At 51.9% G+C, this 25,520-nt stretch overlaps 2 protein-coding genes across 3 annotated transcripts; both read right to left on the reverse strand.

The window, feature by feature from the left end:
- Positions 1–232: 232 nt before the first annotated feature.
- On the reverse strand, positions 233–6,833 carry KISS1 (KiSS-1 metastasis suppressor). The gene is made up of 3 exons (XM_078441392.2): positions 5,703–6,833; positions 2,563–2,701; positions 233–588 (listed from the first exon to the last, which is right to left on the reverse strand). Exons 2-3 carry the CDS (start codon positions 2,663–2,665, stop codon positions 242–244), a joined length of 450 nt encoding a protein of 149 aa, XP_078297518.1. The 5' UTR covers positions 2,666–2,701; positions 5,703–6,833; the 3' UTR covers positions 233–241.
- A 105-nt stretch (positions 6,834–6,938) lies between these two features.
- Positions 6,939–21,952, reverse strand: GOLT1A (golgi transport 1A). Of its 2 annotated transcripts, none has more exons than XM_060644195.3 (5): positions 21,809–21,952; positions 11,278–11,369; positions 10,154–10,266; positions 7,896–7,959; positions 6,939–7,268 (listed from the first exon to the last, which is right to left on the reverse strand). In XM_060644195.3, exons 1-5 carry the CDS (start codon positions 21,831–21,833, stop codon positions 7,230–7,232), a joined length of 333 nt encoding a protein of 110 aa, XP_060500178.1. In that variant the 5' UTR covers positions 21,834–21,952; the 3' UTR covers positions 6,939–7,229. The 2 variants fall into 2 exon arrangements, with proteins under 2 accessions (XP_060500178.1, XP_060500177.1); XM_060644194.3 differs by having other exon boundaries at positions 10,154–10,332; positions 21,809–21,949.
- Between the last annotated feature and the right edge of the window lie 3,568 nt (positions 21,953–25,520).

The raw sequence follows: 25,520 nt of genomic DNA on the forward strand, positions 1-25,520 counted from the left end.
TTCATATCTCTAGTTTGAAAAGCACTGAGCTTGATAAGACTAAAGTCATCTTAAAACCAGTAAAAATCCAATTGAGGAGCGAGGGAAAACTAATCGGCGCTGCTTGCAAAAATCAGCCACAAATCACACTCAGGATGTTTGGGCAGCATTTCCTTTACTGTTTCAGGACAGCAGCTCCAGTCCCCCTCCCACTGCCCTACCCCCCACCCCCAGCTCAGATGCCTAGTCTGGGATTTGAAATTCATGCCCCCGCCCCCATCCCGCACCTGGCGCTCAGCCAAGCGCAGCGCCCCCCGCGGACGCTTCCGGGAGGCGCGGTCTGCCGCTTCCCGTAGCGCAGGCCGAAGGAGTTCCAGTTGTAGGCGGACAGGTCCTTCTCCCGCTGAACCAGCACCGCGCCCCGCGGGGCGGGGATCAGGCGACTGCGGGGGGCGCACAGGCCTGGCCGCTGGGGCCCCGAGGCACTCTCGGGAGGAGGGCACAGCGAGGCCCCCCGCGCGTTGGGCTGGGCCCCGGCGGGCTTTCTCTCCGCGCATCGCGGGCTCTGCTCCCACGGGGCCAGGAGGGCCTGGGATCCGAGCCGCTGGCCTAGGGCAGAACCACAGGGAGAGGTTGAGGTGAGGCCAGGAGAGAAGGCTTTGGACCACCTGCTCCCACCCCTAGCCTGTGCTTCCCTCTCGTAGTTCCTGGTCCCTTTCGTTCCTGGACCTCTAGGAAGCCCAGAGCCCAATGCAGACCATCTTAGCCGCCCCCCCCCCCCCCCCCCCCGGGGGTTAGGTCACTGGCTCCTCTTTCAACATAGCTTTGGTTTCAAATGGTTGCCAGAATGATCTTAAATGTCTTTTGTATTAAATCACTTCCTTTTCGGAAGCAAACAGGGTAGAGCTTGGAAATAAGCCTGCAGTATTTGTTGGACACTCAAGTTGGGCATTTCTTGGCTCACTGCCTGGCCCTCTGTCCTGTCTCTGTCTCAGGCTCCCCCACTGGACTGAGCTCCTTGGGGCGGGTGGGAGCCGTGTTCGTTCAGTTGTCTCTCTGTGTGCTTGAAACAGCGATCTGCGCCTGCATGTAGTAGGGCTTCAAATGCTTGTTAAATATATAAGAGCAAATGAAAAGTCTGTAGTTAACAAAAACACGGGTAGAGCTAAGACCACTGTGCCCCACACCTCTCCCCCAGTTAGTGTGACCCCCTAATAAGCTGCATAAGGGCTCAGTGAAGAATGAGAAATTATCTGGGTCACCTTCACCTGCTCACCCCTGCCTCCCCAGATATAATCTCTTCCCTTCACACTGAGGGCTAACAAGGCTAATTAGGAAGGCACTTCACATGCAAGGCTTGTTAAATTCACTGTAATTTTTGGCAGTAAAATAGTGCAACTAGCTCTGAGTAGACAGGAACCCCAGCCAATTGTGGCACGAGATTAGTGGAAATGAGGCCTGGTGTGTGAGTGGGTGTGTTGAGGGGGGGGTAGTTGGCTTTGAGCCCTGCTCCTCAATGCCTTGGCATACTTGGGAGGAGAGGAGTGTGGGCGTGGTTCAGAGTTAATGCTAATCTTCCTAGAAGGCCCCTCCCGCCTTGCTTAGGGCCTGGCTGAGGCAGGGAGGGATGATGGCTTTCTTCCCAGTGACACCCATCATCCCTGCAGTAGGATTACTGCTCAGGCTACTGTGTGTGGCCTCACTTAGAGCCACTTGCCAAAAAGAGTCAACAGGTCAACGTCCCTGGGGGGGAAGCAGTGAGGTTATTCTCTGGGGGAGCCTCCCTCACCCAGAAAGAACACGTGGATCCCAGGAGAGAAGACACGGTTGGCCAAGGGCACCCGGGCCATCTTCTCTTTGCTCTGGGATATCTTATGGGCGCAGTGGTATCACACGTGTACAGGGGATGCTCCAAGTTCCATGGCTAGAGAACTACCACAGGCCGGAGAGGCCAAGCCGCATCTCATGTGCCCAGGAAACTGACCACCAAGCAGCGTTAAACCCACTACTCCTGTTCCAGGGACTAGCTCGTGCTGCTCAGAGGCCCGCTCTTGGCAGTTCCTGCACCTGCAGGGCTGTTGCAGCATTTGATTGACTTCCGGGGGTTTCTTTGCCTCTTTGGGCCTCCGTTTCTCCAGCGAATCAGTTGCACAGTGAACTCATAAGGTTGACAGATATTAACGATCTGTCCTTTTGCTTAGGTCTTTTTTTCCCCCCCAAATTCCCCATACAGGGTCTGAGATCACTGATCAGAAAAGCTTGCATAGTACATTCCTTCCCAATGGATCTGCTCAGACAGGTGGTTGGCATCGAGCAGAGAACACACGTGAGGAGGAGCTCAGTGGTTGACCCGGGTCAGCCTTTGGATGCCCGTAACAGCAGTAAGACATCCCTTGCTTGCAAGATTGATGCGGCCCCTAAATGAATGGCATGTGCTAGTCTTAGATTCTCATTAGAGGCAGCGTTTAAGTCACATTGATAGACTAGCCTTAATCTGAGAACCATGGTAACTCTTACTTTACGACAACTCATGTGCACCCCCGTCCCCGCCCTGCCCCGCCCTTCTTCCCAGACCACGCATACCTGTAGATAGAGGATTCTCCATGGGTGCCACCTTTTCAAATGTCTCCCTGAAGGAGGTGGCACAGAGGAAAAGCATCAGCTGCCAAGAAACCAGCGAGTTCATCCTGGTGAGAAGACAGGACCTGGCAGCGCCCTGAGGCTGAGATAGAAGGAAGGAGGGGAGACTAAGTCAGGCGCAGGGCATGGGCAGGGTGCTGCCCAGTGTGAAGAGGAAAGCCCTGGAGGCTGGGGGGGTGCGTGTGTGGCACCCAGGAGGGAGGGGTGAAGCGAAGCAGGGCAAGGAGTTTCACTGAGTGGAGGGCACTGAGGTCCAGACATCCTCTGGAGCCCGGGAGCTCCCCGCCGGGTTCTGCAGAAACCCTCCACTTCCTGGGCCCAACTCTCCCGTTAGACTGCAACTTCCCGAACCTGGCCCAGTTCCCTCCTGCTGCAGCAGAGACTTTCTTCTTTTCCTTTTCCAAGAAGAAAAGTAAGAAAGAGGCAATCATCTCATTATCTCTCATAACCCTTTGCAGACCTGAGGACTGTCATTAAATTGTCTTATTGCCTGTAATACAGGGAAGAGAAAAAACTTTCCCTGATGTATCAGGTCAGTGCCACCTTTTTCTAGTCTTTGTGGGCTCCAAGAGGATATGCACTCAATTGACCTCGTGGTTTCGGCTGCTGGGGTGGGGGCTGCGTACCCTGACCCACACTTCACCCCCTTTGCCTTTACCCTCTCAGCCTCCCACCCCCACCCCAGCTCTTGCAGCCCCCAAGTTGAATTTCTGTTTGAAAAAGTCATGGGGGGGGGGAGGGGCGCCTGGGTGGCTCAGTTGATTAAACATCCAACTCTTGGTTTCAGCTCAAGTCATGATCTTATGGTTTGTGAGATTGAGCCCTGCATTGATGCAGCTTGGAGCCTGCTTGGGATTCTGTCTCCCTATCTCTCTGCCCCTCCCCTGCTTGTGCTCTCTTTCTCAAAATAAATACTCATTAAAAAAAAAAAAAAGTCATCAGCACTTTGGTTATTGTCCAACAAGCATGATTAAAGACAAACTAATGGGGACGCAGGTCAAAGGGATGGACAAAAAAGGTGTCCACTGGAGCCGCTGTGGTTCAGGGGGGCAAGTGGGAGGGGCAGGGCTATCACTGGCACCCATCAGCTGCTAAAGAATGGTTGCTTAGCATCGTCTACCCCTTTGTTCTTGCCCCCACCCCCATCCCCCACCCTGCAGCCTCCAGGATCTGGACACGGGGCAGATAGGAAGACTCCTGAAAGGGGATCAAGAACACTCAAACCTGAGGCGCCTGGGTGGCTCAGTTGAGTGTCCAATTTTGGCTCAGGTCATGATCTCGCAGTTCATGAATTTGAGCCCTGTGTCGGGCTCTGTGCTGACAGCTCAGAGCCTGGAGCCTGCTTCTGATTCTGTGTCTCCCCGTCTCTCTGCCCCTTCCCCGCTCATGCTCTGTCTCTTTCAAAAATAAATAAACATTAAAAGAAAACACATTCAAACCTGGCTCCAGCTCTGCCCCCCTCCCTGTGGGATGTAAGTCACCCCCATTTCAGGACCATTTTGCCTCTCTGTGAAGTAAGAGCATTGCATCAGACTGGACACCAACTGTCCCCTCAGATAGTCGCTTTTCCTTGCAGACTTTGATGCTGTGACACTGTGAAATCCAGACAAGTTTTCTGCACCTGCTTTAAGCCCTGGGTAGGTATGGAGGAGAGGCAGGATCAGTTCATTAGAGCAGTGTCAACCATTTCTTTTGTGGCTTCAGACCATGGATGCACACAGCCCAGGTTAGTTCAGAGATCATTCCTGAACTAGGTGCTGTGCTAGGTGCTAGGGGTGCACAGGTGTGCTAAGACACAGGGTGCTTGTTCCCAGCTCCTCCCCCAAGAACCTAGCTCAAGAAGTTGAGTCGTCTTAGCTGACCACTTCAAAATAACACCAGAAATGACAGGCTGGCGGCATGTGGGTACCCAGGGAGCTGTGGGGGCTTATCCTGGATGGGGGGGGGGCAGGCGGGTTTGCCACAGGGGGTGGCGCCACGGCTGTTTCTGAGCGCTGGTCAGCTGCGTGAATACAGGATTAAGGAAGGCATTTCCATCAGGGGGCGCTGGAGCTGGCCAGCAGGGGCCGGGCGTGGAGGGGACCACAGGTCCTCCACAGAGCTTCCCTGGAGAGACAGACTGTGGTGAGGCTGGAGAAGGGGCACGGGGCGGGGGCCTTCATCCCAGTGTAGGCTGAGCCCGAGGGGGGAATGCGTGTGTGTTGCATTTCAGATGAAGCATTCCGGCTGCTATGCGCAGGCAGTGTGGTGAGTGGGGAAGGTGAGGGGTGGGCAGGCGTGTGGTTAGAAGGCTAGTGTACCTTCTTCCAAGCTCCTGGCACCCCGTAGCGCCTCCTCCCCATTATAGATACCACCGTGGCAGGTGAGCATGCCCACGTACCCCCCCCCCCCCCCCCCCCCCCGCCAAGCACAGGGGTATTGAGCACGTTTCCCTCCCCCCCCCCCCCCCCCCCCCCCCCCCAGGCAGCACAGGGGCATTGAACATAGTAGAGTTGAATTGTTTGGAAAAGAACCATCAGCTTTCACAGGGCCTGGAGAGGTTGACCTGCTGTAGGCAATTTCTGTGCCCCCACCACAGGCTATGTACCTAATCAGTAAAAGATTCCAGGTGTGGTGGGAAAGCTTTTGAAGTGAGGTGGCTTCCTTCCTGGGGTGACCCCCGGTTCTTGGTGCAGGTGGCTAGCAGGGTGCAAAGGGGCTCTTGGGTTAGGCTTGTACTTGCCACCCGGAAGTTGGGAGAGCTGCTCGGAGGAGACCTGTGGAGCCCATGAGCCCTGAGGGCTTCCCTAGCTCCCTCCAAAAGCTCCCCGTGGCCTCTCATCCCAGCCAGAACTCACTCACTGTTCCTATTCCTTCCACTGTAAGGGATCCCCAAGGTCCTGGTTTCATAAATTTGAGTCAGGGTATTCACTGACTAATCCCAGAATAATCTGGCCAACCTGATAATCAGGAAAGATCAGCATCCCCTTTGCCTGTCTGGGCTACAACTGTCGTTCTTGGAACTAAATTCCTGCTCCCACCTCTGGAGCCTCCCTGGGGCTGGGCAGACCCCTCTCCACGTGTGGATGCCCCCAGGCACCTACCTTGGCTCTGTCCGGCCGGGTGGCAGCTCCGTGGGTCTCCAGATGCTTCTTGGGTTGATGAACACGCACAGAGAGGGGAGCTGGGCTCCAGGGCTCACCCTCATCAGTGCCCTGATCGCGTCCCTTTTATAAAGCCTGGGGTGACGTCTCGTCTCCAGGCATAGGCCCACCTCTGCCTCCTCCCCGCCCTCAGACCCCTCAGAGAGTACAGCGTTTGCTGTCTCCCACTGCCTGGCTCTCAGCACTGAAAGCAGCCTCTTTGTCCCCCTCCAGAAGCCCTCCAAGGCTGGCTTTCTGATTCCCACTCTTCCTTCCATCCTCCTCACCCCCTACACCCCAGACCCACTCAGCTGGAGACCCATTATGCCCCAAATGACATGGAAATGGACTATGTGAGGGGGAGGGGGAGACCCTGCCCTCTAGACAGGAAGTACAAGCACACCCAGTGTGAAGGAGCAGGAGAAAGGGGGCGGAAGAGAGAAACTCTAGAAGGTGAGCATACCTGGGAAGTGCCAAGGGAATCCAGACGGGTGATTTGCAGGTACAGCATCTGAAGATGCTGCTCGTGGGCTCCCCTCCACACCTCGCCATCCCATGGCTTTGTAATCACCGTGTTTGGAGGCAGCGACAGGGCTCCCTTTTGCACCCTGAGCGTCTACTCCAGTGCTCGGTGTAGACACAGGGGGCCCTCATGGATTTTACTAGATGTATGCATTTACATCTATGTAGATGCATTTACATCTACATCTATGTATGTAAATGCATCTATGTATTTACTAGATGTATGCATTGCAAGGGACTCTGGTCTCCATCCTGGGCCTGCAAGAACGCTCTTTACCCTTGGCCGAGGGGCTCCCCAGGACAGAGAACATCCCTTCTATCAGGCTTGGGCTCTCTGAAGGCAGGGGCTATGTCTCCGCCCTCAGACGAGAAGCTCTCTGAGCCCAGGTGCTACCTGGAGGGTGTGCCATGCAGGCAGCCGCCTAATTAATGGTTGAGTAGCATTTCCCACCAGCACGCAGGCTGATACCCATCACTGGTCTAATGCCTACTGCTAACAGGGGTTTACAGACATATTATCTCACTCATTAGGGCCATTAACCACAAGGATAAAAATGATAGGCTACGAGAGCAGGCCTGCCCCTCGCTCAGTGGAATGCTGTATGTGTCAGCCTGCCCTGAGTCAGGGACTGGACTTGACAGGCTAGAGACAGTGACTCTGAGTCTCAGACACACTCACAGCCTGGGGATTTAATCTTCGCTCTCCTCCCATAAATACAGGGCAGGATGTAATACCAGCCCCAGTCTGACCGCGGTGGGGCCCCGGATCTCTGTCCGCAGCCATGTCAACAGCCTTTTGAGTTGACTTGGAATCTGAGGTCAGTCATTCAACTCTGTTCTTCCTTCTGGACTTGGAGAGGGCTGGGGATGATGGGGAGGTGAGTCACTGCAGGGTGGAGGCAGCCCCCACTTCCTTTCCAGCCCCCTCAACCAATGATCCAAGTTCAAGGAGCTCGTCTCTGCTGTTCAGACCATTGAGCTGGTGCCTTGAAGCCTCCGGAACAGCTGTGGGAGCCAAGAATCATTACTTCAGACAAAGAGTGAGCAGCACACTCCATATCTAGGTTATTGTGGAGCGGGCCTTGAGAGCTGGGCCTTGAGTACAGATCGGGAGAGGGGGCCACGGGGATGAGCCAGCTGGCTATAGGGCCTCCCTAAGCTTCTCAGCTCCTGTTCTGTCAGAAAATATGCTTTAGAGAAAGGGAGGGGCAGGGGCTGGGGACAGCTGCCCCCTGCGTGCCTCCAGGAAAGGACAGGATCGGCCACCAGCTTCTGTTGTCACTGGCTGTCACACATCCTCTCCATGCCTGGGGCCCAGACTCAGCCAGCTCCCCAGAAATCTCTGGCACTTTCTGGCTGGGTCACCTAGACTCTCTGAATCTGTTTCTTTGGCTCTAATAAGGAGCTATGAATAGCCTCTTGCCTCAATACCTACGCCTTAGGCACAATGCTCCCGGGTGCCCTCTCCTCATCTGCTCTTGTCAAATGGAGAAGGTGTGGGGACAGGGAGAGGAGTTGAGGGGAAAGGGGCTTGAGGGGAGACGGGAAGGCTCCATTGCACTGGGGCAGCAGTCTCACCAGGGCCCCTCACCCCAAGGCATCATCACCAAGCCACATGCATAATCTACTTACCGCACTCAGGAAGGGGATGTCAGAGGCATTGCCCAGGAAGCCAAAGACGACAGGAAAAAAGCCCCTAGGAGCAGAGGTGGGGGGAGGGGTCAGCGATGGCCTGGGGCGAGATCTACCCAAAGGCTCCAGCTTTGGTTCCCCAGAAAGCGGGCCCTTGGGCACTGGGGGCAGGCTTGGTTCTGCACCCCCTGGGTTTGGGGAGGCAACCATGTGAAGTGGTTAAGAATAAAGGGGCTGGGGTCAGGCTTCTTGGGTTCAAATCTGGGCTCTGCCACTTGCTCGTGCTGTATAAACTTGGGGCAAATTCCTCAACTTCTCTGAATCTCAGTTCCCAGCTGTAAATGAGGTTAATAATAGTATCTACACCATAGGGCCTTTTCCGCAAAGAAATGTTCAAGAAGTGTTTGTTTGGGGGCACCTGGGCGGCTCAGTTGTTTAAGCATCCGGTGCGGGTCGCGATCTCACGGTCGGTGAGTTTGAGCCCCGTGTTGGGCTCTGCGCTGAGAAAGCGCGAAGCCTGCTTGGGATTCTCTCCCTCCCATTAAAAAATTTTTTTAAGAAAAGAAGCGTTTGTATCATTGTTACTGTCTTCTCCTCCCTGGACTGGGTGGGTGCTGCCTGCTTCAGATTTCCTGGGCCCCCGCATGGGTAGCTGCTGGCGGCCGTGCTCATGGGTGTTTTCCCTGGTGCCTCGGCGTGGTGCCCATGCGTGGAGCCACCCTTTGCCCTTGGCTTCCCCACTCTTGTCAAACACACCCTGGCAAGGTCTGGCTGGGCACATGTGCACCATCGTTCAAAGGGCTTGGAAACACTGAGCTTGGCGTGGGGGGGAGCCCTGTGTATGTGGAGAGGCGAGGGGGTTAGACATTTGAATGCTGGCTGAGCTATTTCCTCTCCCGGGGCCTCATTTCCCCGCGGCTCACCGATACCTCTGACGTCCCTTAGAGCTCTGATTTTGGTTTTCTCGCCCCCCCAATGCTGTTGCAAGGGGTCTTTGTCAAGGTTTACGTTTGGTTGGAGCTACTGAATCTGCAGTGGCCCCGCTCACCCTTCTAATCCCTCAATAAATGGTCACTGTCGTCAGAATTTTTCTTCTCGACTAGGTTGCGAGGTCCTCGGGAAGTTTCTCCCTGTTGAGTGCCACATCCCCCCACCTAGCTCGGTATTTGGCACGCAGTAGGTACTTTTTGTGTTTTTGACTATTTGAATAAGTGGCTGTTTGAATAGTGACATGTCTGGATGTTAAACAAGTGGGTGGCAGAGCGCGTGTGAGAAAATTTAGTTTCTCGAAGCCACATTATATGATGTCTAGGAGGTCTGGGCCATTCAGGCTAATCAAAGTGTTTTCAAGGCTGCACTGGGCAAATGGAGGGCTTTATGAGAAGTCGGGGTCCTGGCCCCGGCTCCTTCCGGTGAGTGCATAAGCCATGCTTCTTCCAGCCCGTCTTCTCCATCCCACCACTGTCCTCCAGTGTCCCAGAGACAATAGGCATCCTCCCTCTCTAGCCCCACCTTCCCGACATCCTTTCCTTTCTTCTCCTTAAGCACCCCCCAGTCTCCTCTTAAAGCTTGCCTGTCCCCACGGCCTGTCTCAGGACAGGCCCTCCCTGCCCTGCACACCTCCCTGGCCTTGGCAGTGGCCACACATCTTCGCTGACTTCCACCCCACCTTTCAGCAGGCCAGGCTGACACTGGACAGGCCGAAGGACATGAGGCCAGCAGCCAGGGATGCCTGGATCAAGTCCAGATCCTCTGCATACTTTGTGTGAGACCTCTGGCGGGTGGGGGGAGGGGGGGCAGCCTCTCAGATCTGGTTTCCTCATCTGCAGAGAGCAATCCTGCAGTGGGTTGTAAAGACGATAAAGTGAGGTGACGACTGTGAACGTGCTAGGGGCATATGAGGGGCCAGGCAAATGTTAGTTCACTGCCCCTCCTCCCTGCTGGATTCTTCAAGTTGAAGGCAGGCCCTGTGTCTCCTCCTTAAGGGCAGGCTAGGGCCGGGCACACAGCAGGTGCTCAATGTTTGCAGGTGGATGGGCCAATCCCTCCAATTTGTCCTTCGTCCTACGGTTGGAGGGAACTTCCAAGTGCCTGCCTGATGCCCATCTGCCTTTTCAGTCCTTCTGTGGCTCCCATCCGCGGGATAGCATCCCTGTGTCTGCATACCCTGTCGGTCGTGCTGGCCAAACCTGGCAGGGTGATCTCAGCTGCTCAGCGGCCCTGGTGGGCTCATCCAGGGGAAAGAGACCCGCACTCACTTGAAGAGGCTAAGGAATCCATAGGTTTCCAGGAACATGCCCAGAAGGGGCCAGCGCAGGAGCACAATGACCACACCCCCCAGGAAGAAGCTGGTCCCTTTGAGCTTGTGCCTCTGGAAGAAGAAGGAAAAGGTCTTCCTCAGGCCGATGATGAGCAAGAGGCCAGTCAGGAATAGCAGCTGCGGGGGAGGGAGGGAGAGAAGCATGAGAGCCAACACACCAACACCCCCCGCCCCCCACCAACGGGGAGTCGGGGGCCAGGCCTGGGGCAGGACTTGCTGCCTCTTTAGGAAGAGTTCTGTTAGGAGCAGAACGGCCCCGAGACAGGAGGATGGACAAGGAGGACTTTGAAGGTCTCCATCCGTTCACCCAATTCAACCCAACTTCTTGGCTCCCAATCACTTTTTCATATATGACTTTATTTCTTGTCGCACCAACACTTCCCGGGGAAGACGGCATAGACAGAGTCTCTCCATTTTACGGAGGTGAACACTGAGGCAGCCATACCCAGCCATAGCCAGCCATCAGGGCTCCACTGTCTGGCCCCGTCACTATCTTCAGCTTGGCTCCTAATGGTCCCTTAGGAGTGCCCAGGTGTCCATCAGATTTAACTCTCTGGCTTTCTTCCAGCATGTTCCATGCCTTTCCTCCCCTTCCTCATACCTTTTCTCTTGCTGTTCCTTCTGCCTCCACACCCATTGCCTTTCCAAATTCCTTTTCGTCCCTCTCCAGCTGGATATGCTTTCTTCCTCCAGACATCTTGTTCTAGATTAAGTGTACTTATCTTATTGCGACTTTATGGCTGCCCCTGCCTTCCTTCCCAGTCACGGACGTTCACGTTATGTCCCTATCCCTAGACAGGGGCGTTCCACTGGCAGGGACAGCAGCCCATTCATCTTGGTACCTGCAGGGCCTCACCCAGAGCTTTGGCATGAGAATCCACATCCTCAGATTCTCTGTGCCCAGCAGGCCTCGCTGCCCACCCCCGGCCACCCTCACCATCCCAGGCTTGATGGTGCAGACCCCTGGATGGGCACAATCTGAATGCACTTGGGGCCCATCTTCCTGGCAATTGAGACCTCAGGTAGGTTGGTGGCGGAGGGTACACAGGCTTGGGGACTCACGTTTCCGAAGGCCAGGAGCACCGAATCAAAGTACAGGAGTATTCCAAAGAGGATGAAGAAGAGTCCGAAGCCGGTGGTGCCCACACCAATTTCTGCAATGGGCAAGGAGGATGGGGTGGGATGGGCTCTGGGGAGCAGGTTGGGATGCTGGAAGTCTCCCCCACTGCTACTGGACGGTGGGGGATGGGGCAGCTCCATTTCCACCCAGGAATCTCAGCTTCCGTGCTCACGGGGAATGATGGGACGGGAAGGGAAAGGAAGGGCAGACACGGGTTTATGTTTCGCCCCTGCACACTCCTGATCTGTTCCGCGCGCTGTGGCATTCTGTCCTCACCGTGGGTCTGTGAGGCGGCTAGTGCTACCCTCGCTGCCTTTTGTATTTTCAGCTTCCCCTTGTTTACAAATGCTACATTGTCTACACGATGGTCAGGGTTGGTTGGGTCCCTCCGGTCCTGTCCTCCTGCAGCCGGGAGCTGCTGATGCCCAACGCACACCCAGGCAGAAGGGCACCACTGACCACTCACCACCACCAGCCCCAAAAAGCTTAGAACCGCCCGGCTGTCCTGCTCGATTTCTCAAGAGACCTGCCCTCCTGGATTATTCTTCACACTGTCCGCTTCCTCCTCTAACTGCCCCATCCGCAGCTTTCAGGTGGCGACCTCTCATACTTAATTGGAAAAATAGAAGAATGTGCTCAGTGCTCACCTGGGAGTCTGCAACCTGGCCAACACCTGCTGCCCCACTCTGCACCCTCCCTCCTGCCACAGCACCTTGGGTGGCCCACCACACGCCCCTCAGCTTCCTCTAGCATCAGTCCCGCGACTGGGCAGTTCTGTGCCAGGTTCTGGACCCACACCGCCAGCACCCCACCCCGGTTTGCAGTGTGTGTTTTTGCTTCGTGTCCCAGGGCAACCTTTGAAGCTGCAGGCGTTTGCTGAGGGCCAGTGAGCACAGCACAGAAGGGCAGGATATTAAGGCGCCCCTTGTTTGGTCAAGGGGCTACATCTCTGACATTTTGATATATCTTCCAGATCGCTCCCCTCAGGAGGAGTTGTCACAAGAGCAGGATATGAAGTTCCCCTTTTCCCGAAACCCTCTCCAGCCCACGGAATTGTTCATTTTACTTATCTCTGCCACTCTGAGAGTCCACCAGTGACCATTCACTGCGCGGCTTCATTTCTAAATGGAATTAAACTGTCGTTTTCAATGGTGATGAAATACACATACAATTCAGCATCTTCGCCATTTCTACGCACACGCCCAGGGGCGTGAAGTACCTTCACCGTGTTCTGCAACGGTCACCGCCAGCCACCTCCCGGGCTTTCCATCTGTCACAACTGAAACTCTGTCCCCATTGAACACTAACTCCCCGTTCTCCAGTCCCTCTCAGCCCCCGGCAACCTCCACTCTATTTTCTAGTTCTGGGAGTCTAACTAGGTGGCCTCTATGGGAAGTCATACAGGGTTTTCACGTGACTGGCTTATTTCACTTGGCATAATGGCCTCAAGGTTCATTCAGGCTGCAGCCCTCGTCGGAATGTCCCTCTTGTTTAAGGCTGAGTGGTAGTTCATTGTACGGATGTAACACAGGTTGTTTATCTACTCATCTGTGGGTGGAACTTGGGTGGTTTCCACGTTTTGGCTACTGGGAATAATGGTGGTGTGACCAAGGGTGAACAAAGATCTCTTCGAGACTCTGCCTCCATTTCTTCTGGGGTATATACCCAGCAGTGGGTTTATAGATGATGCTAGATGATAGGGTAGTTCTGTTTGTAAGGTTTTGAGGGAGTGCCACACTGTTTTCCACAGCAGCTGCATTTGACATTCCCAGTACGAGGGTCCAAGGGTTCCAATTGCTATGCATCCTCACCAACACTTGTTATTTTCTGTTTTGTTTTGTTTTGTCTTCTTTTTGATAATATCCATCTTAATGAGTGGGAGGTGGTATCTCGTTGTGGTTTGGTTGGCATTTTCCTGACGATCGGTGATCGTGAACATCTTTTCTTTTTTAAACGAATTAATTTTTGAGAGGCAGAGAGAGAGAGAGAGAGAATGATCAGGAGCAGGGTAGAGTGAGAGGGAGAGAGAATCCCAAGCAGGTTCCGTGCTGTCAGCACGGAGCCTAGCACGGGGCTCAAACTCACCAACCGTGAGATCATGACCTGAGCTGGAATCAAGAGTCAGACGCCTAACTGACCGAGCTGCCCAGGCGCCCCTTGAACATCTTTTCATGTGCTTGTTGGCCGTTTGTAGATCTTCTTTAGAGAAATGTCCATTCAGGTCCTTTGCCCATTTTAACAGGTTGGAGTTGTTGTTGTTGTTGTTGTTGAGTTGTAGGAGTTCTTTATATATGCTGGATATTAACCCCTCATCAGACATATGGTTTGCAAATATTTCTCCCATAGGAGAAATCACTCTGTTGATTGTGTCCTTTGATGCAGGGAAGTTTTCAATCTTGATACACTCCAATTTAACTACTTTTTCCTTCGTTGCCTATATTTTTGGTATTATATCCAAGAAATCATTGTCAATTTCAGTGTTGTGAAGCATTTCTCCTAAGTTTTCTTTAAGGGCTTTATAGTTTTAGCCCTTACTTTAAGATAAACTTTGAGTTAATTCTTGCAGATGGTATAAAGTACAGATTCAACTTCATTCTTTTGCACATGGATGTCCAGTTTGCCCAACATCGTTTGTTGAAAAGACTGTCATTTCCTCACTGAATGGTCTTGTCACCCTTGCTGAAAATCACTTGACCTCTGTACCTGGGTTTACTTCTGGGCTCTCTGTTCTATCCCTTTGGTTTATGTGTCCGTTTCTATTCTAGTCCCACACTGTTCTAATCACTGTAGCTTTCTAAAAGTTTTGAAACCAGGAAGTGTGAGACCTCCAATTCTGTTCTTTTTAAAGATTGCTTTCGCTATTTGAGATCCCTGAAGGTTCCATATGCATTTTAGGATGGATTTTTCTGTTTCCACCAAAAACGTCATTGGGATTTTGATAGAGATCACACTGAATCCGTAGACTGCTTTGGGCAGTATTGACATCTTAACAATATTAAATCCTCCAACCCATAAACAGAAGATGTCTATTTATTTGTGCCTTCAAACTTCCATCAGCAACACTCAGTATTTTTCAGTAAGACTTTTGCCTCCTTGGTTAAGTTTGTTCCTAAGTATTTATTCTTTTTTAAAAAAATTCTTAAGTGTTTATTTATTTTGGAAGGAGGGAGAGAGGGAGGGCGGGAGGGAAAGGGGGAGAGAGATAATGTGAGCAGGGAAGGGGCAGAGAGAGAGGGAGACACAGAATCTGAACCAGGCTCCAGGCTCTGAGCCATAAGCACAGAGCCCAACAAGGGTCTTGAACCCATGAACCATGTGATCATGACCTGCTGAAGTTGGATGCTTAACCGACTGAGCCACCTAGGCGCCCTGTAATTTTCTTCTATTTGATGGTATTATAAATGGAACCATGTTGCTTCCTTTGAAAAAATTACTGGTGATGTGACACTTCAAGTTTACACTGTAGTTCTGCGACATACTTTATCTATTTCATATATTTAGAATGCCTTCTTTTCTTTTTATTGTAAATTATGTGGCAGATGGGGATATGGCAAGACTGTCTTTCTCAACGACAACATGTGTAACTTTGTTTAAAATGGCTTCATTTTTAGGAGCACCTGCCTGGCTCAGGTGGGAAGGGCATAGAACTCTTGATCCTGGGGTCGTGAGTTTGAGCCCCAAGTTGGGTATAGAGGTTACTGAAAAAATAAACTTTAAAAAATGGTTTAATTTTTTAGAAATTGAAGGTGGCTTAATTTTTTAAAAGTGTATTTATTTTGAGAGAGAGAGGGCATGCACATGTGCAAGTGGGGGAGGGGAGAGAGAGAGAGAGAGAGAGAGAGAGAATATTCCAAGCAGGCTCTGTGCTGTCAGCACAGAACCTGATGTGGGGCTCGAACCCACAGACCGTGAAATCATGACTTGAGCCAAAATCAAGAGCTGGACGCTTAACTGGCTGAGCCACCCAGATGTCCCTTAATTTTTTTTTTTAAAGAAACATAAAGGTAATTTTTAAAGGGAAAAATTTTACTGGACTTGCTAACTAACATCTTAGAATGGGTCCCTATAATACCTATGAAATTTGCATTACTGCCATAGTTTTAGAGATAGTTATAAAATGTTGTTAAAAGTCTGTTATAAAATGTTGTTAAGAGTCTGGTTGTTTCGAGGCAGAACTGTAAAAACAAAACAAAAACAAAGTCTTTGAGACTAGACTTATTGGCTACGTTCTGTTTACAAGGGAAAGAAGATCAAACAACGCTATCATCATCAGGTCATTTTTCATAATCTGTTACCATAGTGAACTTAAGAGGAGTAGGGTCAGGTTCAGTATAGAAATAAGGCCAAAGGACTTCTTTAAAAGAATCATTAAACATAGAGATAAGAGGAGGGATGTCTGGCCGGCTCCGTGAGTAGAGCATGTGACTCTTGATCTCGGGGTTGTGAGTTTGAGCCCCACGTTGGGGGCAGAGATTACTTTAAAATACAAACGAGACCAAAACCTCATTTAACTCACTGTCAGTCTCACTGGGTCTCCCATTTGGCAGAGCTGGATTTTGTGAGGACCCAAGGCGACATCCTCTCTCTCGACACATCCAGCTGCCCAGAATGCATCTCCTACTAGCGGCCGATTCCTTCCGTCTCTGACAAACCTCGGTGACGTATAGGCACTTGTCTCCTACCATTAAAATGTCATTGATTCCAATTCTGATGATACACCCTTCCCTTCCATCTCCTTTAGTAGATGTTTTTGTATAGAAATGGTGTGAATATCTTACTGGGTTTTCATTTTGTTGTGTTAAAATATCCGTATGTCCATCCTGCAAACACTTAAGAAGACCCTCTCACTCACTTTGCAGACACAGCATAAGTTTCTTGAATTCACACTATGTTCTCCCCGCTCCTGCAACAATGATTTACTGGCCTGGAGAGTTATCACTTTTCCAACTTGTTCCATGTCTTTCCTCAAGAGCTGGTACAGGCAAGCGAGGTGGCCGAGGGGGCGGGAGATGGGGCATGTCACCGGGAGTGACAGAAGTACCTGCAGCCAACGTCCCCATGAGCCACACAGATGGGGCAGCGCTCCCCCTGCTGGAGACCAGCCAGAGTTGATGTTTCTTCAATCACTTGATTTAGGTGGTGTCCCCCTAAATCAAGCGGGCCCCCCCACCCCCACCCACTACAAAGTTACTCTCCAGCCCCCCACCCCGACCCTGCCAGGATGCCCTCCTCACCCTGCCCTGGTGGCACCCTCTCTCTCCCAGCTGACAGATTTAAGACTAAATCAGGACTAGGAATAGGAAGGAGGGAAACGAGAAGAGAAAGAGCCTTTCTTCACTTTCAAAATTAACCAACAGTGATTCCTAGTGAAAACTGCTAACACTCATGACCACCCTGGGCCAGGCACAGTCTAAGCACTTCACCCATATTCACTCACTCACTCACATATGTTCACACGCATTCACTCATTCATTCATTTTCATCGCTGCCTATGAAGTGGGTTGTATAGGAAACCCCACTGCGCTGTTGGCCCCACGTCACAAACAGAATAGAAACGCGGAGAGGCTGAGTCACTTGCCCAGCAGTACGCAGCCAGTAGCGGGCAGAACCAACGTCTGCCCCCAGTCGTCTGGCTCTAGAAGATGTGCCTTTAACCACCCCGTCCGGTCCGCTTCTGCCCCCAGACCGCTCCACAGGAGTGGCTCTTGCTCCGGCCATCCATGATGTCCCTGTTCCCAGATCCGACAGCCATCCATCCAGGTGGGTGTCGGCCCTCATCTGTCAGTGGTTGGCCGCTCCCTTCTCAAAACACCCTCCCTTGGCTTCCGTGACACCTGTTCTCGCTTCTCATCCTGCTGTTCAGACCACTCGACCACTCCGTCCCAGTCTCCTTTGCCAGCTCCTCCTTCTCTCTCTTCCTCTTGGGGTTTCAGTTGCTCGGGGCTTCAGCCCGAGCTCGCTTCGCTTTTCATTCTATTTCACATGCATGCCCACGTCTTTAAATATCACTTGTGTGCTGACAGCATCGATATTTCTCTTTCCGGCCCATGCCTCTCTTTGAGCTGCCAAACTCACACCCAGCTGCCGGCTTGGCATCCCAGCTTGGCGCTCTCCCTCCAGGGCCTCTGGAACTCCACAGGTCCAGGCGGAGCTACAGGGCTTCCTTCCTTGGTTTTCCCCAAATGAATAAAAATGTCCCCCCCCCCCCCCCCCCCGCCCCAGCCAGCAGCTTGAGGCAGAAGCCCGAGAGCCATGCCGAGACTCCCTCACTGCTCTCGCCATCCCTCCTGTTTGGCCCACAGCTAAGTTTTACTGCTTCTTCTTGCCTAAGCTATCTTGAAAGGGGTGCCTTTCCCTCCACCTTTACCGCTAAATTCCAAGCCACCATCATCTCTTTCCTGGACTCCTACAACACTCTCCAGTTTGTCCCCTACTTCAGTCCCCCGCTTCTCGGCCCTTCCCCACACAGCACTCAGGGGCCTTAGAAAGCATACAGCCCAATCATATTAGTGCACCGCTCGGGACCCTTCGTGGCTTCCCACTGGGCTTAGGCTACAAGTGTCCCCTGAGCCACACCTTGGCTTACAGGCTCTGCATGGTGCGGTCTCCACTTGCCTGTTCATCTTCCTCCTGCCACCATCCCCCTTGCCTATCGTACTCTAACCACATTACCCTTCCTCCCTTGCTCCCTCTCCCTCCTTCTTCCCTCCCTTCCTTCCTCTCTTCTTTCCTTCCTTCCTCCCTCCCTTTCTTTTCCTCCCTCCCCCCTCCTTCTTCTCTTCTTCCCTTCTTCCCTCCCCCCTCCTTCTTCCCTTCCTTCCTTCCTCCCCCCCTCCCTCCCTTCTTTCCTTTCTTCCTCCTTTTCTTCCTTCTCCCCTCCCTTCCTCCCTCCCTGACCCCTCCTTCTTCCATTTGTCTCTTCTTCTTTCCCTTCCTTCTTCCCTCTCTTCCTTCCTTCCTTCCTTCCTTCCTTCCTTCCTTCCTTCCTTCCTTCCCTCCTTCCCTTTTCATCACTGTGTCTCTGAGCCTTCCTTCCTCAAGGCCTTTGTATATAGGCTTCCTCCCACATTATCTGCCTAAGGCATACGCATCCTTTAAGTCTTAAGGTTCCGGAGGGAAACCTGGTCCACTCACCATTACCTGACCTAAATCTGGTTCCCTCATCTCTCTCTCTCTCTCTCTCATTGCGGACTTCCCACACTTTGGTTTAATAAAATGTTGGCTTGCCACCAGACTCAGGGGTCAGCTCCCTTCTCTATTTTTATTCCCTAAGTCAGCAGTTCTCAACTCAAGGGATGGACGGGCAGGGGTGATTTTGTTCCCCAGGGGACATTTGGCAATGTCTGCGCACATTTTTCAGGGTCACAGATGGGAGGAGGACATACCAGCAGCAAGGACAGACCCGCACGACAAAGAATTGTCCTGCCCCCAAATGTCAGTAGTGGGGAAGCTGAGAAACTGTGCCCTAGGCGACCTCATGCACTTGTGGTCTTAAATACCGTCTATATGCTGGCAACTCCCAAATGTCTCTAACTCGGCGCTCAACCTTGAACTCCAGACTCCTATACCTGACTGCCTGTTTGACAGCTTACCTGGATGTCTACTAACACAGCAAACTCGACATGTCCAAAACCCAAATCGACCCACCTAATCGCTCAGGCTGAAAATACTGGTGGGATTCTCGACTTCTTTCTCTCATGCCCACATCAAGCCCACCAGCAAATCCTTCCAGCAGTTTCCTCAAAGCTGACCCAGCCTTGACCACTTTCCACCACTTCACTGCCACCACCCTCATGGCTTCACCATCTCTCACCTCCGAACTGTCCCCCTGTGGCTGACCGCACACCTCCACAGTCTGTTTGCAATCCGGCACCCGGAGCGATCTTTTAAAAATGTACATAAATTATACACTGGAGTATTACTCGGCAATCAAAAAAGAAGGAAATCGTGCCATTTGCAACCACGTGGCTGGAACTAGAGGGTATTACCCGAAGCAAAATTAGTCAGAGGCAGACAAATATCACACGACTTCACTCATAGGAGGAATTTAAGAGACAAAACAGATGAACATAAGGGAAGGGAAGCAAAAATCATATAAAAACAAGGAGGGGTACGAAACAGAAGAGACTCTTAAATATGGAGAACAAACAAGGGCTTGTGGGGGGGCGATGGGCTAAATGGGTAAGGGGCACTAAGGAATCTACTCCTGAAATCATTGTTGCACGGTATGCTAATTTGGATGTAAATTAAAAATATAAAATTAAGGTAAATTTACACAAATTGGGGCGCCTGGGTGGCTCAGCTGGTTAAGCATCCAACTTCGGCTCAGGTCATGATCTCGCGGTTAGTGGGTTTGGGCCCCGCGTCCGTCTCTGTGCTGACAGCTTGGAGCCTGGAGCCTGTTTCAGATTCTGTGTCTCCCTCTCTCTCTGCCCCTCCTCTGCTCACACTCTGTCTGTCTCTCTCTCAAAAATAAATAAACATTTTAAAAAAATTTTTTTAAAGGGTGCCTCGGTGGCTCAGTCGGTTGAACGACTTCAGCTCAGGTCATGATCTCACGGTTCGTGGGTTCGAGCCCTACGTCAGGCTCTATGCTGAACGCTTGTTCAGAGCCTGGAGCCTGCTTCGGATTCTGTGTCTCCTTCTCTCTCTGCCCCTCCCCCACTCACACTCTGTCTCAGTGTCTCTCAAAAATAAATAACTGTAAACAATTTTTTTTTAAATAATAAAAATAATAAAAATGTCCATAAATTGGGGTACCTGGGTAGCTCAGTCGGTTGAGTGACCGACTTCGGCTCAGGTCATGATCTCTCGGTTTGTGAGTTTGAGCCCTGCATAGGGCTGGGCTCTGTGCTGACAACTCAGAGCCTAGAGCCTGCTTCAGATTCTGTGTCTCCGTCTCCCTCTGCCCCTTCCCAGCTGGCACTCTCTCTCAAAAATAAATAAATCTTTAAAAAAAACCTTAAAAAAATAAAAATGTACCTATATCATATCACTCACTCCTTTGTACAAAACCCTCCAGTCATTTCCCATCGTGTAGAGATAAAACCAAACTTCTTACACAGCCTCATTGTTCGGTGACCTCCCAGACCTAAACTCCTCCCACCCTCCCCTTTACTCACTTTGCTGCAGCCACACCACACACTAAGTATGCTAATGCCTCAGGGCCTTTGCACGGGCTATTCCCTCTCCTGGAAAAATTTCCCCTCCAGATCATTGCATAGCTTTGCTTCCTTGCTTCTCTGTATAAAAGGAAGCCTTCCCTAACCACGCTATACAATGCAGTAACCCCTCCTACCTCACTCTCCCTAGCCTCCCTACTCTATTTTATTTTTGTCCAGAGGACCCATCACCATCTGACATACGACATACTTATTTCTTGATCTGTTAATTCCCTGTTTCCCCACCCTAGCTTGCAAGCAGGAAAAGGTCTGTTCCATTTCAGTATACTATGATATACTCTATGCCCAACACAATGCTTGGCACAGAGTGGGGACGAATTTGTTCAGTGAATGAATATTATCTCCAGTTCACAGATGAGATCCTGGGCTCAGAGGCTTTAAATCACAGTTCTCCCTGCCCCTCCCACACCTGTGGACTATCTCCCTTCCCTCTCCCTGCAAAGGAAGAGAAGGATATTTAGGAGTGGGGCACCTGGGTGGCTCAGTCGGTTAAGCTTGGGATATCAGCTCAGGTCGTGATCTTGTGATTTGTGAGTTCAAGCCTCGCGTGGGGCTGTCAGCACAGAGTCCGTTTTGGATCCTCTGTTCCCCTCTCTCCCTGCCCCTCCTCCACTCATTCTCTCTCTCTGTCTCGAAATAAATAAACTTAAAAACAACCATATTTAGGAGTGATGGTATGGTAATTTGGGGACAGGCGTGGAGTTTAGTTTTTGGTAAGAAGAAACCCAAGGTGGAGTGCCTGGCTGGCTCAGTCTGTGGAGCGGGCGACTCTTGATCTCGGGGTCATGAGTTCGAGCCCCACGTTTGGTAGAGTTGACTTCAAAAAATTAAAAAAAGAGAATCATGAAATTTAGAAGAAGAAGAAGCGTGCCAAGACCACAGGAGACGCTGAGAGTTTGTGGGGAAAATGTCTGAATGGGCAGAGGCCTCCTGAGTCCCCCTTGGCGGCATCCCGGGTCTAAGAACCATGATGGGAAAGGGAACAGCACGGGGAGGTGAACTTCCCAACACCTCCCCCCCCCCCCCCCCCCCCGCCCCAGGCACCAACCTCTGGCTACGCGGGGGTCCTGAGCAACCCTCCCCCCACGGGGAGGCAGAGGAGCCACACCCGGTCCTGGCCCCGCTGCCCGGAGGATGCCAGCACAGCACCTGCCGGCCTCCGGCTCCAGAGGTCGCCTTGCCTGCTGCCCAGAGAGAGATCCTGGCTGGGAGGGGCGGCGTCTCCCTCCGCCCCAGGCTGGATCCTCCCTTCCAGCCCAGCCCCCTCCACGGCACCGGCCCCCCCACTCACTCTGCCATTCGGTGATGGAGATCATGCCGCAGGCTGCCTGGGGGGCCTTCCGGGTTGAAGCTGCCAAGGGGAGAGGAGCAGGGAGGACCGCGCTTGTGCGTGCTCCAGGCAAGCTGACCCTTGGGAAATTGTGAAACGGGCCTCTGGTAAATCATTAACTCCCTCCGCTCTCCAAACCCCACCTCTCCCCCATCCCCACCCAAACGGCTGCTTAAAGTCGCAGGCTCCCTTCTCCTGGATCTTCCCAGAGGACACCAGCCCTGGGCACACGCTCCGCCCACCTGGCGAAGGCAACTCCCACCTGGCCCCGCCAACGCCCCCCACTCCTGCGCCCTGAGGCTGAGTGTAACTGCTTCCAAGTCCTCCGCAGAACTCAGACTGTAGAGTGGACTGGGATCTCGGGCTCCCCGGGTTCCTTGCCTGGCTTGGTGGGGGTGTGGCAAGAGTTGGAATCCGCGTTTCTCTTCGGAAAAGTATTCAATTCATCGTGCCTGTGAAGTCCGCTTGCTTGGCGCTAGTACCCATGCTAGACGCTAGGGGGCGGCAAGCCACTGGGTAAAACCTGTTGCCGGCAGTCTCTGGGCGAGCCGGGTTGGGTTACAGCAAGGGCAAAAACGCCCCAGAAGAGTTAGACACAAAAGGCTTCGACCTCCTTTTCCCCAGCGGTGTCCAGCGTCGGACAGTGAGGTTGAGCCAGGGAGGATGAAAGATGAATTTGGGCTTGGGGTAGGGCTGGACGATTTCAGAAGCCTAGTTCTGAAAGTCCACCCACCAGCTGTGTAGACATGGGTCATCCTTCCCTCCCTCTGTGGGCCTGTAAAAAGAGGGGCAGATAGTTCTTAACATCCTTTCTGCCACCGTAGAGCCGTGGCTCTCAACCCATGAGCCAGCATCCCCTTTGTAATGTCCCCTCTATCCTGAAATGAAGTTCATAGACGATATGAGCAATCTACACACATCATTTTTAAAAACACAAATAAAACTATGTAAAAAAGGGAAAAATCATAGTAAAGCACGGGGTCTCTCAATATATTAATGTCCAGGCAAGATTTAATGAAGCCATAAGTGAAACAGGCAGATTGCTTGCACCTACTTATAATAAATACACTTAAATTTAAGAGAAATAGAAGACCAGAGAGTCATTATATACAAAACAAAATAAAAATAAAAACACCCTCTCCACCCACAAGAAAATGAGAGAGTAGTAGGAAATGAACAAAAGAATAAAACCTGTTAGGTAAATTACAACAAATGGAGTGTACTTACATATAAAAAGAGAAAGAGGGAAATATCCTTAATTGAAAGAGGGATAACATAGCAAGGCAGAGTGGAGACAATGAGGAGGCGCCATGTGAATGCAAATGAACCGGGTCTTCTGTGTGTATTGTTAAAATAGCTCCCGGTGCTCTGGCGGGAACGAAGTAAGCGCGGGCATGTCACAGACACACAGATCTCTGTCTTGAAATGCTGTCGCACGTTGAGGGAGAATTCAGTCTAGAATTTGGGCCTTGGAGGTCATGTATTTCCAATAGGCAATGGGGAATGGAGGCTAGATTGGAAAGGGACTTGGGGATACAAGTGCCTGAGGACAATTGCATGTGGGCCCCCGGGACAGGGGCGGGGAAAGCTAGAGAAAAAACAGCATCCCCAAACATTACCACACCGAATCCGTACAACTTGGGTGTCCATCCTGAGGCTGCAAAAACTTAAAAAATCTAAAGAATGACAATCCTATGAAATAATCTCTAAAAACATTTATTAAGGCGATCTAATGAGATCTCCTGCATTTCAGGTATCTTTGCTGTAATGGTTGGTTCTCCCAGATCTCCGTTAGATGTTTGCAGTAGGTCTGTGCTTGCTACTTGGAACCATCTTCAACCACGGAAACAGTACTTGAATGTTCCACTGCATTGTGGGGACAATGTATGCGGTAGTTTAACTCAATTTTTAAACCATGTCTTTATTCCATTTAAGTTTCTTCTCCATTAAGACCATCTCGTAACTTACCGAGTTATTCATGAAACTGACTTAAAAAAAACTTAGAAGCTTATACTTCGTACTATTATGAATTGCCGTATGACCAACTTATATTAGAAGTGGGTTTAGGTCGGTTGTACATTTTAAAGTCCTGCAGGGTAGAAGACAGTTAACTGTTTTTGGAGATCTGACCGGTACCTTGCAGCCACTACAAGCTCCCCGCAAATTTCCAAAATTTCCACTAGGGGGCGCGATCACCCCCATGGAAACCACTGGTAGGTTAAGAGCTTCCGCTCTGAAGTCAGAGTGTGCCTCCTGGGCTTCCTCCTAGCCTCGTGAGACCTTGGCCACTTGATTTACCCTTTCTGGGCCTCAGCGTCTTGGGTGAGAGTTGCACCTGTCCCCTAGAGTTAGAACGCGGACTGGTGAGTAAGTGCGTCGGGAGTGCACGGAACCGGAACCGGGTACCGGTTCACAGTAAACACTTGATGAGCCATTGTTCTTACTCTTCCAGTATAGTTATGACCATTGCTCTTGTTATTAATATTACTAGTGTTGGTATACTATTAAATGCTGTTATTGAAAGACTTCTCTCAAATGTGGTGCTTAACTGCTCGCACAGGTGTATAAAATAGCAGTTAGGAATATTCTCCCCCCCCCCGCCCCCCCCCCCCCCGCCCCCTTCCCGCCACCATGGGGCTCGCCTGTGAGCTTGGAAGAACGGGACCGTCCTCAAACTGGGCCCTCCCGGCCTGGTTCCCTGATGGCAGCGCTGGGTACAGGTGTTGGGCCTGGACGGGCTGGTCCACAGCCCACACTCCCAGAGAGGAGCCCCTTCTTTTAAAAAGAATTTTTTTTTTAACGTGTATTCATTGTTGAGAGAGAGAGAGACAGAGTGTGAGCGGGGGAGGGGCAGAGAGAGAGGGAGACACAGACTCGGAAGCAGGTTCCAGGCGCTGAGCTGTCAGCACAGAGCGCGACGCGGAGCTTGAATTCACAGACCGCAAAATCAAGACATGAGCTGAAGTCCGACGTTTAACCGACTGAGCCACCCAGGTGCCCCTTCTTAGGAGCACCCCCCAGGGAGGAGGTTGTGGGCCCTGGAAGGCTGGAGCTGGAGGAATAGAGGTGGGGAGGGGAGGGACATCTCAAAGGGCTGGACAGCAGGGGCCCTGGTGATGTCTTTGTCGAAGGCAGTGGAGGTAGCAAAGTGGGAGAACGTGGGAGAACGTCTTTGGGAGACGTTCTCTTTCTTCCCCAGGGGTCTACATCACGTCACCACTGCCTCCTCACATTTGTAGATGAATTTGAGTTTTCAGAATGGTTGTCATTCGTGTTCCCGTTTGACTTTCTCTAGAGCTCCGTAAAATGGTGGTTGATATCCCCATTTCATGGACCAGGAAACTGAGACTCAGGAACTGTGGTGACTTGTCCAAACTTCGGCAGGGCCAGGAGCAGGGCCAGGAGGCAGCGGAGGCTCAGGGATGAGGGGGCTGTGGACTGGGCCTCGTTCCCTGGCCACAGAGGCAGGATCCGAAGACTGGTTGCCTGCCTGAGCCCATCATGCCTCTCTCCAAGAATAATACATGACCACGACGTTCCAGAGCAGCACTCTTTGGAGGGCATTCTGCTAGGTGCGTTTTCACTTACATTTCCTGACTACCACCCCTGTTTCCAACCCCAGCCTAGCTTGATTAGAAGGCTGATCTGGGCTGGGAGTTGGAGCAGGCAGAGA

This window comes from Panthera onca, chromosome F1 (assembly GCF_046562875.1).
Source record: "Panthera onca isolate mPanOnc1 chromosome F1, mPanOnc1 haplotype 2, whole genome shotgun sequence".
NCBI lineage: Eukaryota > Metazoa > Chordata > Mammalia > Carnivora > Felidae > Panthera > Panthera onca.

Excerpts from the sequence above, each read along its gene's own strand:
- KISS1 (XM_078441392.2), bottom strand. The coding sequence starts at position 2,665 with ATGAACTCGCTGGTTTCTTGGCAGCTGATGCTTTTCCTCTGTGCCACC. Across the intron at positions 589-2,562 it reads GGAGAATCCTCTATCTACAG|GCCAGCGGCTCGGATCCCAG; the intron begins GTATGCGTGGTC and ends GTTCTGCCCTAG.
- GOLT1A (XM_060644194.3), bottom strand. The coding sequence starts at position 21,833 with ATGATCTCCATCACCGAATGGCAGA. Across the intron at positions 10,333-11,277 it reads TGCTCCTGGCCTTCGGAAAC|CTGCTATTCCTGACTGGCCT; the intron begins GTGAGTCCCCAA and ends CCTCCCCCGCAG. Across the intron at positions 7,960-10,153 it reads GGATTCCTTAGCCTCTTCAA|GGGCTTTTTTCCTGTCGTCT; the intron begins GTGAGTGCGGGT and ends CTCTGCTCCTAG.